At 38.1% G+C, this 19,643-nt stretch overlaps 1 protein-coding gene across 1 annotated transcript in view; it reads left to right on the top strand.

The window, feature by feature from the left end:
• tmem68 (transmembrane protein 68) overlaps window positions 1–19,643 on the top strand; it is a 122,330-nt gene that overhangs the window by 24,802 nt on the left and 77,885 nt on the right. The window contains exon 4 of the mRNA XM_028803539.2: window positions 16,326–16,493. Coding sequence (XP_028659372.1) covers window positions 16,326–16,493 — 168 coding nt within the window. The remainder of the gene's footprint in view (window positions 1–16,325; window positions 16,494–19,643) is intronic.

The following is a 19,643-nucleotide window of genomic DNA, read 5'->3' as shown; positions in this document are numbered from 1 at the left end:
CATGTACAATTTAAAATCAATGGGGGTGCCGAGAGGGGTTTCATGGCAGGACAAATCAGGGGCAGGGTGCCAAAAATCACTCAAAGCCACTGTTTTCCTGGCACCAATGGCTGCCACTATTATAGTTGACAAAATGCACCCAAATCTAGGTGTCCGCTTAGTTTGCCTATATGGTAGAAATGTCCCAGAATATAGGACCCATACAGATCCATGACTGTTTTGGATGTTCCTATCTAATTTTGTGATCAAATCTGAGTTGCTTTTCATAAATATTTGTAACTGGGTTTCATGGAAATTATAGTAATCTAAAGGCACTGGACTAGTATTTGCCTCCCTAGCCATTTCCTCTATTAGTTGTCAAAAATTAATTGCGAATGTTGCTTTATAAAAATAAGTGTATGTGAAAGCAATAAAAACTGTGTTTATTTTTAATGCCAACCATTTCTATTCTTGTGAGGACTACATTCGAAAGTCTATCTGCATGCTTGAATAGTGCACTGTAATGAGAAGTCACTCTTATATTCCATAAGTTTTGTTTCCAGTATTGACTGATCTGAAAACAAAATTTAAAAGTGTGAGCCAACTTATTTACATTTTGTTTTGTCTGCATGTAGGGAGTTTCCAGGAAAATAAATGCTGTTCTGAATGAAAACCTATAATTGAAATAACAGCACACACTCACACACACAGAGCATAAATGCTATAAATTCTTCTGTTTAAAGTCTTGTTCTATTATCCATTATCGTCTAAAGCCATAAAAAGTGTAAAGTCTCCTTCTTTTGAGTATACTGTATTAAAAATAAATGTTTGCCTTTAAAAGGCTTTTCGTTGGAAAATATTTGGACATTTCACTGTTTCTTTCCTCACAATGGAAGATTCTTTATATACAGTATATGCATCAAATCTGTCAAAACTGCTAGGTCCAATTTAAATGAAGGCTCTGTGAATACACTTTCATTTAAAAATATTTGATTTCTTTCAAAGTAGTTTTGACAGATGCTGTCAAAATTTCATTTACGTACATGCAAATGTTAAACTGAAAAGCAAATATTCAGGCACAGTTATGCTTGTTAAAATGAAAAGAAATGGCACACTGTACAGATGAAAATCCTGTACAATCAAAAGTCATATAACTGGTAAGAATCCTTGTGGTAACCACCCTATTACTATAACCATTTCACAAACAATTTTTTCTATAATTAGGAACATGTATTTAAACAATTTTTTTTTTTTTTTTTTTTTTGTAGTCAGTGTGAAAAGCGAGGAGGATAGTGACATGGTGCCTTTTCAGTAACACGTGCAAGTGAGAATTTCGGTGTACGCTGTACATTTGAAAATAATCTACTATAATCTACTATATAAAATAATCTATACATATTAATAAAAGGCAAAGCCCTCACTGACTGACTGACTGACTGACTGACTCACTCACTCATCACTAATTCTCGAACTTCCCGTGTAGGTGGAAGGCTGAAATTTGGCAGGCTCATTCCTTACAGCTTACTTACAAAAGTTAGGCAGGTTTCATTTCGAAATTCTACACGTAATGGTCATAACTGGAACATGTTTTTTGTCCATATACTCTAATGGAGAAGGCGGAGTCACGTATCGCGTCATCACGCCTCCTACGTGATCACTTGAACTAAAAACAAGGAAGAGATTTACAGCACGAGTCAAACGCGGGAACGAAGGTAAATGACGTTAATTTTTGAGTGTCTTTTAATACTGTGTAAGCATACATATTAACACGTGCAATTAAACGTGTGCATTTACGGGGTGATTTCTCAGGCTTAAACGCTCGCCTTTTACTAAAAAGGTAAATGCAAAACTATTTTCAATCATTCTATGATCTGCTTCTCACAACTGAAGGCACCGTGGCTGATGTTACGTCACTTGCTGGCCAAATATAAGCGTTACCTGGTAGGTAACCAGCCACTCACTTCACTCCCTTACGGGAATCGAACCTCTGAGGTTTTCTTTTGTTCTTAATTAAAATTTAAAAGCAATACTTCACCACTGCTAAGCCCCTCTAGCGCTGACGTCCGAGGTTCGATTACCGTAAGCAAGTGCAGTGGGTGTGTACGCCTGATGAGCCAAGAATAAGGGGGAAAGACGTGTCGCGTACTCTTTGCATTATTTAACAGTAAACTATTTTCAACCATTCTATGATCTGCTTCTCACAACTGAAGGCACCGTGGCTGATGTTACCTCTCTTGCTGGCCAACCATAAGCGTTACCTGGTAGGTAACCAGCCACTCACTTCACTCCCTTACGGGAATCGAACCTCAGACGTCAGCGCTACAGGCAAAGCCCCTAAAATTGCGCCACGGCGTGTGGTTCGTTTATTTGACAACATGTAGATTGGGGTAATTACATTCCGCACCACGGCGTGTGGTTCGTTTATTTGACAACATGTAGATGGGGGTAATTACATTCACGGCATTCGTAGTCTGATTCACAATCTGATTGTATGGGTGGTTACCTACCAGGTAACGCTTATAGTTGGCCACCAAGTCAGGTCGAAGTGATCACTCGAGTGAAGGCAGCTTCACAAAAAAACAGATCCTTAACAAACTGTTATTAGTATATTTTCCCTCAATTTAAAAAGGTTTTGTTTTCTTCTTAATAAAAATTTAAAAGCGGTACTTCGCCAGTGCGAAGCGCATGGATTTGACTGACTGACACATACAGACATATTCATGAGTGCAGGTACTTCGGAAAGAAAGCACCGTGTAAACCTAAAGTTTAAATTAAGTTCATAGACCTACAAAAGGTTGCCATTCATTTGAGGCAAGATTGCTTTTCTTCTGTGCAACTATACGTTGCATTCTCAAGAGTGTGCTTGCACGGCTTCGGATATAGATATATATATATATATATATGTCTATATATAAATATGTAAGCTTATAAGTACTGCCTTGCTTCTCTTTAAGAAAGGAAGATGTAATGATACTTGATTTAAACGATTCCATGTCTTCCTGGGTTTGCTTAGCTTATTGTCAATATCTTTACACCTTTTTTTAAGACTTATTGACTGAAACGGGCTTTCACGAAAAAAGTTAGGGCTTTGCTACAGGATACACCCTCCACAAGTTAAGCAAGTAAAAATAAAATATATATTTCTGTTTTATTTAAACCTTTTAAGTTCGAATGCATAGCCCCATTTGGCTGTTTAATTTTTTTTTTCTTTCTTCAGTAATATTTAATCTCCTTAAAGAAAAAGAACATATCCATTTTACTTTTTTTGTATCTCTTTAGTAATGTTTTAGTGTAAAAGGATGACCAGTATTTAAACCTTTTATGTTACTTTATACATTTATTTTACACAATGTTGAAAAATTAATAAGAAAGCTACATATTTTGGCAGCTGCTGCTTTAATTTTCAATGAAATGAAAAAAGCTCTCCAAGAGAAAATGTCAATGAAGAAGAAACAGTTTGCACTATCTAAAAAGGAGAAACCCTCATTTATAAAAGTTTGCTGCAGATGACTTAACTGAAAATAAATGAATAGTTCCTATGTGTATAATACATATTTATCTATTTTACTTATGCCTTTATTCCAGCTACTTGCAACATCTGAGGTACAATTTGTTACATTACCTTTGTTTTTTGCAGCACAGGCAGGTGAAGTGACTTCCTCAGGGTCACACAGTGGTGTCAGTACCAGGATTTGAACTGACAAGCTCCGGGTTTACTGAAATATTACTGAAGAAAGAAAAAAAATGAAAATGGGCAAATAGGGCTATGCATACAGATGTCCATCCATCCATTATCCAACCCGCTATATCCTAAATACAGGAGCCAATAAGTAGATATGTATATATACAGTATATATATATATATATATATATATATATATATATATATATATATATATATGTGAATGTATGTATGTATATATGTATGTCTATATTTATATCTATATATATATATATATATATATATATATATATAATATATATGTGGATGTATATGTGTATATGTATATTATGTATATATATATATATATATATATATATATATATATATATATATATATATATATATGTATATGTGGATGTGTATATGTATATATATGTATATGTGGATGTGTATATGTATATATATGTATATGTAGAGATGTGTATATGTAGATATGTATATATATATATATATGTATATATGTTTATGTATATATATAGTTACATAACCTCTTTAACACACTACTTCTCCGCTGCGAAGCGTGGGTATTTTGCTATATGTAGATATCTGTATATGTAGATATGTATATATATATATATGTGTCAATCTATCTATGTATGTATGTTTATATATATATATATATATGTATATATATATGTACATATGTATATATATATGTGTGTATATATGTAGATGTGTATATATGTAGATATGTAAATATTTATGTATATATATGTGTCTGTGTGTGTGTATATATATATATATGTGTATATATATATATGTATATATATGTGGATGTGTATATGTATATATATGTAGATATGTGTATATGTAGATATGTATATGTATATATATGTTTATGTGTGTGTGTGTGTATATTATATATATATATATATATATATATACAGTGGTGTGAAAAACTATTTGCCCCCTTCCTGATTTCTTATTCTTTTGCATGTTTGTCACACAAAATGTTTCTGATTATCAAACACATTTAACCATTAGTCAAATATAACACAAGTAAACACAAAATGCAGTTTTTAAATGATGGTGTTTATTATTTAGGGAGAAAAAAAATCCAAACCTACATGGCCCTGTGTGAAAAAGTAATTGCCCCCTTGTTAAAAAATAACCTAACTGTGGTGTATCACACATGAGTTCAATTTCCGTAGCCACCCCCAGGCCTGATTACTGCCACACCTGTTTCAATCAAGAAATCACTTAAATAGGAGCTGCCTGACACAGAGAAGTAGACCAAAAGCACCTCAAAAGCTAGACATCATGCCAAGATCCAAAGAAATTCAGGAACAAATGAGAACAGAAGTAATTGAGATCTATCAGTCTGGTAAAGGTTATAAAGCCATTTCTAAAGCTTTGGGACTCCAGCGAACCACAGTGAGAGCCATTATCCAAAAATGGCAAAAACATGGAACAGTGGTGAACCTTCCCAGGAGTGGCCGGCCGACCAAAATTACCTCAAGAGCGCAGAGACGACTCATCTGAGAGGTCACAAAAGACCCCAGGACAACGTCTAAAGAACTGCAGGCCTCACTTGCCTCAATTAAGGTCAGTGTTCACGACTCCACCATAAGAAAGAGACTGGGCAAAAACGGCCTGCATGGCAGATTTCTGTAGAAGAAGAATGTTCTCCTCAGCACCATGTATTTTGTGTGTTTAGTAAATTAGAATCTTTATAATAACTATTTTGTAACTTGCCAGTGAGAGGCGCTTTGGCTTATGAACTAACAAAAATATGTTATTCCAGGGTTCAGGAGAAATAGTGTCCAGATGAATAAAATGTAAGCTGTTTCTTGTTTTTCCCTTTCTCAGAGTGAATGTTTCAGGGACAAGGTCACAAGGCTGCAGAAAGTACATGTGGTTTATGCAAAGGCGTCTCTCCTATGCTTAGCTTCCAAAACACAGATAATGCTTAGCTCAACAGACATATTGTTTAACTTTACTGTTTTGATAAGGATGTTCTTTCTGTCTTATTAATCATGAGATGCTGAAGTATAAAAAACCCCTCCTGCCTTTTGATCAGGGTTCAATTGAGCTTTGCGGCAATAAGATATACTCTTTTGAATCTCTACTTACTGCGACTCCGAATGAATAAATAAAGTGAATTGAGAAAATATTATCTGTCTGCTTTCCAGTGTGCCTTTTTCGTCCACATTTCCAAGACGCAAACCACTGTTAAGCAAAAAGAACATTAGGGCTCGTCTCAATTTTGCTAAGAAACATCTCAATGATTGCCAAGACTTTTGGGAAAATACCTTATGGACTGATGAGTCAAAAGTTGAACTTTTTGGAAGGCAAATGTCCCATTACATCTGGCGTAAAAGGAACACAGCATTTCAGAAAAAGAACATCATACCAACAGTAAAATATGGTGGTGGTAGTGTGATGGTCTGGGGTTGTTTTGCTGCTTCAGGACCTGGAAGGCTTGTTGTGATAGATGGAACCATGAATTCTACTGTCTACCAAAAAATCCTGAAGGAGAATGTCCGGCCATCTGTTCGTCAACTCAAGCTGAAGCGATCTTGGGTGCTGCAACAGGACAATGACCCAAAACACACCTGCAAATCCACCTCTGAATGGCTGAAGAAAAACAAAATGAAGACTTTGGAGTGGCCTAGTCAAAGTCCTGACCTGAATCCAATTGAGATGCTATGGCATGACCTTAAAAAGGCAGTTCATGCTAGAAAACCCTCAAATAAAGCTGAATTACAACAATTTTGCAAAGATGAGTGGGCCAAAATTCCTCCAGAGCGCTGTAAAAGACTCATTGCAAGTTATCGCAAACGCTTGATTGCAGTTATTGCTGCTAAGGGTGGCCCAACCAGTTATTAGGTTCAGGGGGCAATTACTTTTTCACACAGGGCCATGTAGGTTTGGATTTTTTTTTCTCCCTAAATAATAAAAACCACCATTTACAAACTGCATTTTGTGTTTACTTGTGTTATATTTGACTAATGGTTAAATGTGTTTGATGATCAGAAACATTTTGTGTGACAAACATGCAAAAGAATAAGAAATCAGGAAGGGGGCAAATAGTTTTTCACACCACTGTATATATATATAAAAGACAGCAACACTTATAACAATGACAACACAATTACATTGACAATCATGTTACGTTATTTTTAAAATGTTTCCTTTTTTTTTTCATAACCTCTTTAACACACTACTTCTCCGCTGCGAAGCGCGGGTATTTTGCTAGTCTATTATATAATAAAATACAATAGTGTGTGTGGTCAGTCTCTCAGAGCAATCCGATTGGCCAGTTTGGCTTTGGTGATGCAAAGAAAGAGAAGTGTGAGTGTGAGACGCAGGATGAGGAGGAGTAAAGGCGCATGCTGAGAGAGTTGCCTTCAAAGACAGAATGTATAAGACTGGACAGGAGGCGAGAAAGACACCTTTAAAGTACTGAGTCTTAGAAGCAAACTTTATGGGTGTGCTCAAGAAAGAGAGTGCCAGTGAAGAGAGGTTCACACATGTGAATACTGGGGAAAGGTGCTGAAGGCACAACATAGGCCAAGAGATGACAAATATTTCTAAATTATTCTATTACCTGCCTTCGACAGGTACCGTGGGTAGTGACCTTATTTATTTATAAACTTTACTAACCCTGTTAGTTACTTATTAGTAAATTAGTTACTTATTTTGAAATTACAAATTTTTGTTTTCACTATTTTTTAAAACAGGTTACATTTTTAACCGGCTCCCTCAAATAAATGTCTAACTTTTCTATTTTGTTTTCAGAAATTTACAGCTGCCTCCGAAGCTTGCATATTGTAATCTGTTCAGATAGCCAAAAAATGTGCCATTTGCCTTGACTTCTTATTGCATCAATAAAGAGAATGTTTACCATCAGATTTCAAAATTTTTGCTGTATGCCACATTTCTATTTCAGTTCTAAACAGTGATCTCAATAATAAACACAGCAACTACAATTTAGCAAAAGGCAAATATATCTGATGCATACAAGCTACAAAAAATAAATAGTGAGTTGAAAAGAAAATACAAATGATATTACAGTTGCACACAAATATCTGTTTAAAGTTTGTGCTTGAAGTAAGAGACCCAAAATCCATGAGATATATCAGATCCACATATTTCAGAAATTACAGCAAATACAAAAAAGTTAATCTTGTTGAATGACGACACAAATGCTTGTAATTCCTGGTTATTTTGGCAGCTTGTTGTTTGCCGTTTAAACAAACAAAAAAAAACCTGAATCACAGAGGCTAATATTTATGGTAAAACTGTGGCCTTTGTTGTTTATTTTCTAGTAAAGTACAAGAAGGTCACCGAGATAATGAAAGTAAATGTGAATGTTACAAAGACTTTTAAACACTGTAATGCAAACATAGACCTGTACATGTGTGGTGGCTGGAGGTTGCTGTAGTCAGTTCAATTTTAGTTCTGTTTGCTAGTTTAAAAAAAATCACATGCTTTACCCACTAGTTAAAAAAAAGATGAGCTAAATTAAAAGAGCCCGTAAACAGCAATGAAAAAAGTGCACATTAAATGCATTAGAGTATTATTTACAAGATAATCATGTGAAGAAGGTATTGTACATTTTTCATTCTGGTTGTGATGTTATGTGTTCAGGTTGCTTGAGATAATTAACTCATGATATCACATCATGCAACCTCTAGACGTAGGATTTGTCAGACTTGCCAACTGTAATTGTTGATCTCATTTCCAGATCATGTCAAATTAAATAACTGAAAACCACTGGCTATGTCACATATACCAACAAAGTGTTGACCTTCCAGAGCAGCTGTGCTTGCCCCTTTTGTGTTGGCCAATAACATGCTGCCTGACAGAACCAGATCTATATGAAGGGTTAACAGATGTGACGAGTTCAGCCATAGTCTCTGACCATTTTTTTTTTCTTTTTTTCCTTCTGTTGTTGTACATAAAACATGAGCCATCAGACAATCAGGCTTCTCTTCTATTTATGATGTCCAAAACACCCACGTGCCTTATTCCTCATCATGACATATAAATTGTACTTCCATGCAAGACTTTATTGGTTGTCCGCTCTCATGCTAGACAGCCCATTCCTATTACTAAAGACAATTCCAAACCTGTTGGATTTTATTGGAGCAAGTCGCAGATTATGTGGAGTGAGTCACTGGATATGTCCGACTGGCCATCGTGGGAGCACAGTGCATGCTGCCCACTACCGTCTGCCTCCCAAGTCACTAATTAGATGTAAATGAAGGCTATGACTGAAAATCGCTGCAAAAGTCATGTAATGTGACTTATCCTTAACATGAACTAACAGACCATCTTCTTTGAGGCTGCTTAGAGCAATAATTCCATCTGACTCTTAGTGTTTTGATGTACGTCAGTGTACATCTTATCACTGCGTATTTTGGTTCACCTATAAATACCTTTACCTGTGCTAGTGAAAGGAGTAATATCAAAATATGCTCTCTTCAGTTTATTAAACATGTAGCAAATTTGAACAGATACAGTATGTTGAAAAATCATTCACAATATACTATATGTTAAAACAATGTGTTGTTCTTTCCTCCAATCAAAACACCCACATTCACCGACAGGAGGTTAAATTCTATCTGTAAAAAGAAAACATCTTGAATGATAAAGAGAAACATTCACTCAAAATAAATTACACATGCAAAGTAGGGGTTGTAACATGAAGGGGCATAACATTGAAAGACAATAAAGGCTTACAGCCATAAATCACTGTAGTCGAGCACTATATAAAAAATTAAAAATAATTAACTTACAAGGAGGTGGTTAGGAAGGAAGCACTTGAAGGAGACATGAAAGACCGTCATGTCTCAGCAATCAAAAGTATTAACTTCAAACATGAAGCAATATAGGAACTGAAAACTAGAAAAACAAGAGCAACATAAGCATTTGTTTTGTTCCCTGTTCATGTTGTAATCTAAATTTACTTTATTTAATTGACTTACAATTGCCAGGTTCAAAATTATTTATTTATTTGTCTATATTTTTATTTAATAGACAAATTGTGTAGTATTTTATTTGTCCTAAGGGGAAATTCCTAGCTTTGTTATTCTGTAATTTAGTTGTCTTCTGAAACTAGTTTGTTACTTCTCAAAGCATAGTGGTACTGTTTCTACCAAAGAATCAGTTATGGTGCCCCCCTATATAATTCTCTTCCAGCATATGCCCACTAAGCTTGCAAGGTACAAAGAAAAAAAACACACTACAGACCTTTGTATCTGAACCTGGCATTCTTCTTTTGACACTAATTTTTTTTTTTTGTATAATCCATGCCTTTGTAATCTCTTCTACACCTTTTATACATTGATTCCTCCTGAAACTATTTTTTTAAACAGATTTTTAGTGCAGAGTGTTAGGGTGAACAGCCGTATTTGCACAGAAGTGGCTGGTATTAGATGGCATGCCTGTTTGTGTGTGTGTGAGTGCACTCTGAGATAGGCATAACCATCCATAAGTTTGCTTCTCTGTGAACAGAGTGAGAAAATTGCTGGGTAAATGCATTTGGAACCTAATAGTCTATAATAAAAATGAACCAACAATAAGAGATGTGGCAGTAATGAATGAAGCTCTAGTCTGTTAACTTCTTGGAAATTAGCTTCTTACATTTAGTATTTAAAAACTGATAGGAAATTTCACTGTTTCTGAAACTTGGCCTCCCGTGGCCTTATTTATAAAACTTTGAATTTTAAAATTTGCATACACCAAGGAGACAGGAAAATGAGATTTATAAAACTGGTGTATTCACATTTCTACTCACTTTACCATTTATAAATTACAATCACACTGTAAATATGTGTATGTGAGCATGCCTCAAATGGCGCCCTGAAGCATCCATAAATGGAGCATGATAATCAACCTCATACATACAGTATTCAATCATGATGCTGCAGAACTTCATTGACTGGAAGAACAGCCTCTTACTCCTGATACATTGAGGCCCTGCCACCTGCATTCAAGAGAATCTGGTTGTGTTCTGCAACTGATAGCGCAAAATCATGCATGGAATTATAGTGCCTCTCCTCTGCACTCCTCTACTATGGGGGTCTGGGAAAGTATAAAGTACCATCATCTAAGTGGGAAGCCACTATCGCCTGCCATGTGTAATGACAGGATTGCCGTTGTATTGATAGTACAGGTCATATGAAACACTGAGAGTCCAGCCAGTTAATTTACTAACAAGCCAGCTACCATGTACAACAACATCACGCCTGTCAGAGTTACTTTGCCTCAAAATAAATGAATCGCAGGTTGACCCAAGCAATCGAGACATGATGTTTGCATTAATAGAAGTAGCTGGTTATGGTTAACAAAAGCAGCTTCATTCTCTCTAGGTGCCCTTAATGTAATAGGAGTGCTGTAAAGTCCATTCATCCTCTTCCGCTTATCTGAGGTCGGGTCGCGGGAGCAGCAGCTTGAGCAGAGATACTCAGACTTCCCTCTCCCCGGCTACTTCTTCTAGCTCTTCCGGCAGAATCCCGAGGTGTTCCCAGGCCTGCCGGAAGACATAGTCCCTCCAGCGTGTCCTGGGTCTTCCTTGGGGCCTCCTCCCGGTTGGACGTGCCCAGAACACCTCACCAGGGAGGCGTCCAGGAGGCATCCTGATCAGATGCCCGAGCTACCTCATCTGACTCCTCTCGAGGCGGAGGAGGAGCGGCTGTACTCTGAGCCCCTCCCGGATGACTGAGCTTCTCACCCTATCTTTAAGGGAGAGCCCAGACACCCTGTGGAGGAAACTCATTTCAGTCGCTTGTATTCGCAATCTCGTTCTTTCAGTCACTACCCATAGCTCATGACCATAGGTGAGGGTAGGAACATAGATCGACTGGTAAATTGAGAGCTTTGCCTTACGGCTCAGCTCCTTGTTCACCACGACAGACCGATGCAGAGCCTGCATCACTGCGGACGCCGCACCGATCCGCTTGTTGATCTCACGTACCACCTTATTGTGGTGGAGGGGTTTGCGTGTCCCAATGATCCTAGGAGCTCTGTTGTCCGGGCTTTATGCCCCTGGTAAGGCCACCCAAGGCAAACTGGTCCTAGGTGAGGGATGAGACAAAGTGCAGTTCAACATAACCTCCTATAATGAATAAAAAATTTGGATGCCGTTTTCCCTCGCCCGGACGCGGGTCACTGGGGCCCCCCTCTGGAGCCAGGCCTGGAGGTGGGGCTCAATGGCGAGCGCCTGGTGGCCGGGCTTGCACCCATGGGGCTCGGCCAGGCACAGCCCGAAGAGGCAACGTGGGTCCCCCTTCCCATGGGCTCACCACCTATGGGAGGGGCCAAGGAGGTCGGGTGCAGTGTGAGTGCTGTAAAGTGCTCCACCTATCTTAGAACTGAACAGTCCTGCAAATTGCCTTTTTTTGTTTGCAAAAACGTGTTTTTTTGTATGTACACCTACACCATACAGAGACTGGATGTACTGTAGTGCCTCACTAGTTAGTTAATGGCTTCTAGCACAACAGATACAGTGCATCCGGAAAGTATTCACAGCGTATCACTTTTTCCACATTTTGTTATGTTACAGCCTTATTCCAAAATGGATTAAATTCATTTTTTTCCTCAGAATTCTACACACAACATCCCATAATGACAATGTGAAAAAAGTTTACTTGTGGTTTTTGCAAATTTATTAGAAATAAAAAAACTGAGAAAATCACATGTACATAAGTATTCACAGCCTTTGCTCAATACTTTGTCGATGCATCTTTGGCAGCAATTACAGCCTCAAGTCTTTTTGAATATGATGCCACAAGCTTGGCACACCTATCCTTGGCCAGTTTCGCCCATTCCTCTTTGCAGCACCTCTCAAGCTCCAAGCTCGACGGAAGCGTTGGTGCACAGCCATTTTAAGATCTCTCCAGAGATGTTCAGTCTGGGCTTTGGCTGGGCCACTCAAGGACATTCACAGAGTTGTCCTGAAGCCACTCCTTTGATATGTTGGCTGTGTGCTTAGGGTCGTTGTCCTGCTGAAAGATGAACCGTCGCCCCAGTCTGAGGTCAAGAGCGCTCTGGAGCAGGTTTTCATCCAGGATGTCTCTGTACATTGCTGCAGTCATCTTTCCCTTTATCCAGACTAGTCTCCCAGTTCCTGCCACTGAAAAACATCCCCACAGCATGATGCTGTCACCACCATGCTTCACTGTAGGGCTGGTATTGGCCTGGTGATGAGCAGTGCCTGGTTTCCTCCAAACGTGATGCCTGGCATTCACACCAAAGAGTTCAATCTTTATCTCATCAGACCAGAGAATTTTCTTTCTCATGGTTTGAGAGTCCTTCAGGTGCCTTTTGGCAAACTCCAGGCGGGCTGCCATGTGCCTTTTACTAAGGAGTGGCTTCCGTCTGGCCACTCTACCATACAGGCCTGATTGGTGGATTGCTGCAGAGATGGTTGTCCTTCTGGAAGGTTCTCCTCTCTCTACAGAGGACCTCTGGAGCTCTGACAGAGTTACCATCGGGTTCTTGGTCACCTCCCTGACTAAGGCCCTTCTCCCCCGATCGCTCAGTTTAGATGGCCGGCCAGCTCTAGGAAGAGTCCTGGGGCCTCATGTATAACGCCGTGCGTAGAACTCACACTATAACATGGCGTAAGCACAAAAGCGGGAATGTGCGTACGCACAGAAAAATCCAGATGCAGGAATCTTGTACGTACGCAAACTTTCACGTTCTTCCACTACATAAATCCCGATCAGCGTGAAAAGTAACGCACGTGCACGAGCCTTCTGTCCCACCCCAACTCCTCCCAGAATTACGCCTCTTTGAATATGCAAATCGATATAAATAGCCTTCTGAGAAAAGACAATGGGAAAAGCACGGGGGAAAATATAAGAATTTCAGCGAATACCAAGTGGAGGCAAAGGAAAAATGTACCATTTGTTGGTTTAAACAGTGGTATAATCAACAAAAGGAAGTTGATCAAGTGACAGAGTGTCGGAGAAACTCGAAGGCTCAAGTTCACAAAGTCGCACAGTGCCCGAAATAAAAAAGAAATCACATATCAAAGTCTCCGTGAAAAGGCAAGTCGTAGCCCACTGTCTGAGTGTCATATGAAAGCTTATTAGGGTACAGACAAAAAATAGGCACACAGTGGGGAAAAAAGCACGAAATGTCAACTTTAATCTCGAAATTTCCACTTTAATCACGTAGTTTATTTTGCCATTAAAGTAGAACATCATAAACTTTATCTTAAAATCGTTTAATTTACTAGTTTCTTAAATCCCATTGTAACTAAAGTAGGACGTTAAATGCTTTGTTCTGTATTTGGTCTTCTTTGTGCTCTGTGTGTGAATCACTACCTGCTTCTTAAACGGGCTTTCTCTTTCTCTGACAGGACACATAATCCATTACATTCGTGATATTACAGCTCTCTGAATAATTAAAATACTGAGATGTATACGTGATATCTTTTTCATGATGATAGGAATGAAAGCATGTTATTAAACATGGGAACACGGTGGCGCAGTGCTTGTTCATATCTCACGCAAGAGGCTTGCTGTGCCATGCGCGACCTTCAATGATGTAATTTATCACAGCAGTACTGTCTCTTTCTACTAACCTCCAATTCCTGTCTTTACTTTTCTTTCTCCAAATACCCAATCGCCACACAATCAGCTATGTAATAGACGTGAAGCCATTTGTAAGCTTAGAATGCAGATTCTTCAAAACTTTTAAGGAACATTGAAATATCTTCGTAGTACATGTTTAATTATTCTATCCATCTATCTTTCCAGTGTCGCATCAGCGCAAGAATACAACGTAATGCAGGAACAATCCCTGAACTAGCTAATGCTGCGGCACCGTGTCCTCACATGTTTAATTATTATACAGATTATTTAAATGAAGTTAAAGTTTTATCTGTATAATATAATCAACATATTTTGCTGCATTTCATCTTAAAAATGAATACCGTCATCATATGTAAATACGCGCTTTATAAAGTGGCGCAGGTTGTGCAATATTATAACTGTAGTGCAAGTTTACAGTGAGGTAATTGTACTTATAAGTAAACAGTTCTACAAGGAGCACTTGATGGACTGATTGAGTGCGTTTAGAGTTCTTGGGATGAAACTTTTTCTAAACCGCGAAGTCCGCACTGGGAAGTCTCTAAAGTGTTTTGCCGTGGCTGAGTCAGCGTCTGCTTCATGCTGTATACCGATAATTCTCTTTTCGATCAGCTGCTGCTGTGATTCCCCACTCAGATACAGTGATATAAATACTCTGAGTGGTGCTGTGAGAGTAATATGGAAAAAGATGATCTGCTGTGGCAACCCTTAATGGGAGCAGCTGAAAGAAGAAGAAGAAGATGCAGTGAGAGTTACAACGCTAAAGCAGTTATGGTATTTGGAATACTATGGCTATTCCCTGGACCATTATATTGCTGCAGGTTAATTACAATCAGATGCATTACACTAATAAACAATATGCAGTTAGTTTCAGTGTATTTATAAAGCCGCGTCAGGAATGTGGAGCTAAGAAAGAAAGGGTGACCACACAGGAACAGTAGCACTGCTTTGATGCTGGGTGCCGCCAGTCTGCAAAACCGAGCGGAGAAATTGCGTACGCCAAGGTATGAGGTACCGTGGAAATGTGCGTGGCTTTATGCCAAGTTTAGGTTTTATACATCGCGATTTGAGCATGGAAACGTTCGTACGCAACATTTCTGTGCGTACGCACCGTTTATACATGAGGCCCCTGGTGGTTTCAAACTTCTTCCACTTACGGATGATGGAGGCCACTGTGCTCATTGGGACCTTCAAAGCAGCAGCAATTTTTCTGTAACCTTCCCCAGATTTGTGCCTCGAGACTATCCTGTCTCGGAGGTCTACAGACAATTCCTTTGACTTCATGCTTGGTTTGTGCTCTGACATGAACTGTCAACTGTGGGACCTTTTATAGACAAGTGTGTGCCTTTCCAAATCATGTCCAATCAACTGAATTTACCACAGGTGGACTCCAATTAAGCTGCAGAAACATCTCAAGGATGATCAGGGGTAACAGGATGCACCTGAGCTCAATTTTGAGCTTCATGGCAAAGGCTGTGAATACCTATGTACATGTGCTTCCTCAATTTTTTTTATTTTTAATAAATTTGCAAAAACCTCAAGTAAACCTTTTTCACGTTGTCATTATGGGGTGTTGTGTGTAGAATTCTGAGGAAAAAAATGAATTTAATCCATTTTGGAATAAGGCTGTAACATAACAAAATGTGGAATAAGTGATGCGCTGTGAATACTTTACGGATGCACTTTATGATGGAGTGAAGCCTGACAGATATAATTCTGGCCTGTTGGCCAGTTCCATGAGAAGTGACAACAGGTAGTTGATATAAACTGCTGTAAAGCCAAAAAAAATCTTAAGTACAAATACGTACCATTACGTTGGTGGTTTTAAAACATTGAGTAGACCAATTGTACTACTATGGGCTCTTGAAACAGTTTATTTACTAAATATTGTTTACCTGTAATGTCCACATGCTGCATACTAAACAGTTCCTCGTAATGTTACTCTTGTATATGTATTCACTTAATCTTGTTTAACAACAAAATATCTGCATATGAATTCTGCATATATTGTTAAGTCTAATATCAGCAAATAATAATTTTTTTTTTTACTTTTTTTTTGTCTTACGCTTTTGCAGGTTATGAAATTCATGGACTGGAAAAAATTCCCAATAAAGGGGCTGCTCTGATTGTTTATTATCATGGAGCCATTCCCATAGACTATTATTACTTTTTAGCTAAAGTCATCATTCAGAAGGGGAGGACTTGCCATTCTGTCGCTGACCATTTTCTATTTAAGCTTCCAGGTCAGTAACCACTTCCTTCTTTTTTATGTTAATATATTTTATTTTTAATACTCCTTTAATATTAATTTTGCATTCTAGTTGGTAGACATCTACCTGTCTTTCATTCAATGTTTAAAAGAGGAAAATTGGATAAATTGCATTAAAATACTATAAACAGGGTAGAACCATAGTATTTTGTTTCTGACTTGTAATTGCGTAGCCATGCTTTGTGCTGTCAGCACAATTTAAAGGTTGACACTTTACAACAAGAATGTGCAGAGTTAATTTGCTGTGTAACAAACTTTGAGTTTTTATGTATTTTGTAAACCTATTACAAATATAGTTCAAATAGGATTTTTGATATTGAATTTAAACGACAGGTTTGATATTTTTAAATCTGTTATTTTTTCACAAATTTATCACGTAATCATAGAAATTATTGTTGCTAAGTACTGTATTTATAAATAAAAAAAAAACAATAAAGGAGTATGGGTTAAGAAAGAAAACTTAAAATGAAAGCCTTAAAACTTACCAAATAAGTCCAGTTCAGTGTAGCAAAGGTGTGATTTCAGAAGACATGCTTTGTGCATTTCTGAGATATGTACTACAACAAAATGATGTTGGAGAAGTAATTAATTTTTATTACAGATTCTTGCATAATATTGCCTTTCAGCTAAAAATATTTGAAAATATACATACCCATGTATAAATGGAGTGTATGTAGTTTCCATTGTACCCTGAAACACTTACATTGAAGACCTTTATCAAGTTGAAGTCTCTGTGCAGACTTTACGCAGACACTTGGAACTTTGAGGCATCAGTGCTAATCAATGTGATGCTAGTAATAATAATTTAAAAAATATTTATATAGCACCTCTGCCATCATCAAAGCACTTCAGAAGTATTTAAAATGGGTACAATAGAAATCAAAGCACAGAATGAAAATAAAATATGCAACACATGTAATCTCAGATTGTTAACTGATACTCTCAGCCAATTCTTGCTCTAAAATGGACATACTTGGTAAATATTCAGCCTTTTGTTTTACAATCACTCTTTCCCCTAATAGAACAAAATATGTTTCTGTGGCAAATAAATGCATGTCATAATTATAAAAAACAACTTCATTAATAAAATAAGGATTATTTATCTATACTAATTAATAAAAGGCAAAGCCCTCACTGACTGACTGACTGACTGACTGACTCATCACTAATTCTGCAACTTCCCGTGTAGGTGGAAGGCTGAAATTTGGCAGGCTGATTCCTTACAGCTTACTTACAAAAGTTAGGCAGGTTTCATTTCGAAATTCAACACATAATGGTCATAACTGGAACCTCTTTTTTCACAATATACTGTAATGGACGGCAGCTCGATGGCTGTGGGAGGAGGAGTTGAGTGTCACGTCATCACGCCTCCCACGTAATCACGTGAAAAGACTGTGAACGCAGTAGGGAGAAATGAAGGAGGAGCCGCAAACAGCGAAGAACAAAAAATTCATTAAACAATTGAGAAGGGAGCGAAACAATAAGAAGCGAGCGAGTGAAGCATACAAGCATCTTCATAAGGGAAAAAAGCACGGTGTAAAACGTAAGTTTAAATTAAGTTTATAGAAACTCTCCCGCTGCGGATTGCAATAACATATTCGCGAGATAAAAGTTTAATGAGAAGACACGAGGTATAAACGAACCACACGCCGTAGTGCAACGTTAGGGGCTTCACCTCTGGCGCTGACGTTCGAGATTCGATTCCCGAGAGCGGATGCAATGAGTGTGTACGCCTGATGAGTCCAGAATTAGGGCGAAACACGTGTCACATACTCTTTGCATTATTTGAAAGTAAACTATTAAAACCATTCTATGATCTGCTTCTCGCAACTGAAAGACGGCACTTGGCGGATGTTAGCCGACTTGCTGACCGCAACTTTAGGGGCTTCAACTCTGGCGCCGCAAACAGCGAAGAACAAAAAATTCATTAAACAATTGAGAAGGGAGCGAAACAATAAGAAGCGAGCGAGTGAACCATACAAGCATCTTCATAAGGGAAACAAAGCATGGTGTAAAATGTAAGTTTAAATTAAGTTTATAGAAACGCACCCGCTGCGGATTGCAATAACATATTCGCGAGATAAAAGAATGCAGTAGGGAGAAATGAAGGAAGAGCCGCAAACCGCGAAGAACAAAAAATAACAGAAAGAGGGCACGTGGCGTACGTAAGGCGACTTGCTGACAAACCACAAGCGTGACCTGGCAGGTAACCACCCATACAATCAGATTGTGATTCAGAAAACGAATGCCATGAATGTAATTACCACGATCTACATACTGTCAAATAAACGAAACACACGCCGTAGTGCGACAGCTGTGAAAAGGGAGCTTCACAAAAAAACAGATCCTTAAATTGTTATTGGTATATTTTCGATCCGTTTAAAAAGGTTTTCTTTTCTTCTTAATAAAAAATTAAACGCAGTACTTCGCCGCAATGAAGCGCTCCTATCTGCGCACAGCAGGGCAGCCGTGGGCGGATGCGTATGGTGTATTCACTCCATGTTATCGTGCATTGCGCTGTCAGTGGTATTTTGATAAAAGAATTTGAACAACATATAAGAAGCGTATAAATTATTAAACAGTAAAACATTAACATTTAAGAAGTAAAGTTACATTAAGTACTACTGCAGTGCCTTCGGGTATACCTCATTTTTTGTTGCCCATTACATGCTTAAATGTATAAATTTTTTGGTGCACCTACCTGAGAACACGCGACATATAACCGAGCGTGGGAGAAGCATGGATTTTAAACACGCGTTGAGTTCATCTGCTGGTCTCCCTCGTGGAATAACTGGTAATGTTTGACTAAAATCTACAGCGAGTAAAACGACATTACCTCCCTATTTTTTTTTTACGATCTCTGAGATCTTGCTTTTTTCGGTTCAAGGCTTCATAAGCTCTTTTATGTTGTATGGTGTACTTATCCCAAACCATCATCTTTGAATGTTGCAAGACTTTCGCCTTGTATGTAGATCGGGGTAATTACATTCATTGCATTCCTAGTCTGAATCCCAATCTGATTGTATGGGTGGTTACCTGGCACTGTAGGGTTGCCACCCGTCCTTTAAAATACGGAATCGTGCTGCGTTTGAGAATGAAATTGCGCGTCCCTTTTTGAATCACT

Source organism: Erpetoichthys calabaricus, chromosome 6 (genome assembly GCF_900747795.2).
Source record: "Erpetoichthys calabaricus chromosome 6, fErpCal1.3, whole genome shotgun sequence".
In the NCBI taxonomy this organism is placed as follows: Eukaryota; Metazoa; Chordata; class Cladistia; order Polypteriformes; family Polypteridae; genus Erpetoichthys; species Erpetoichthys calabaricus.
Note: the sequence above shows the minus strand (reverse complement) of the source record. Positions and strands in the feature narration are given on the sequence as shown.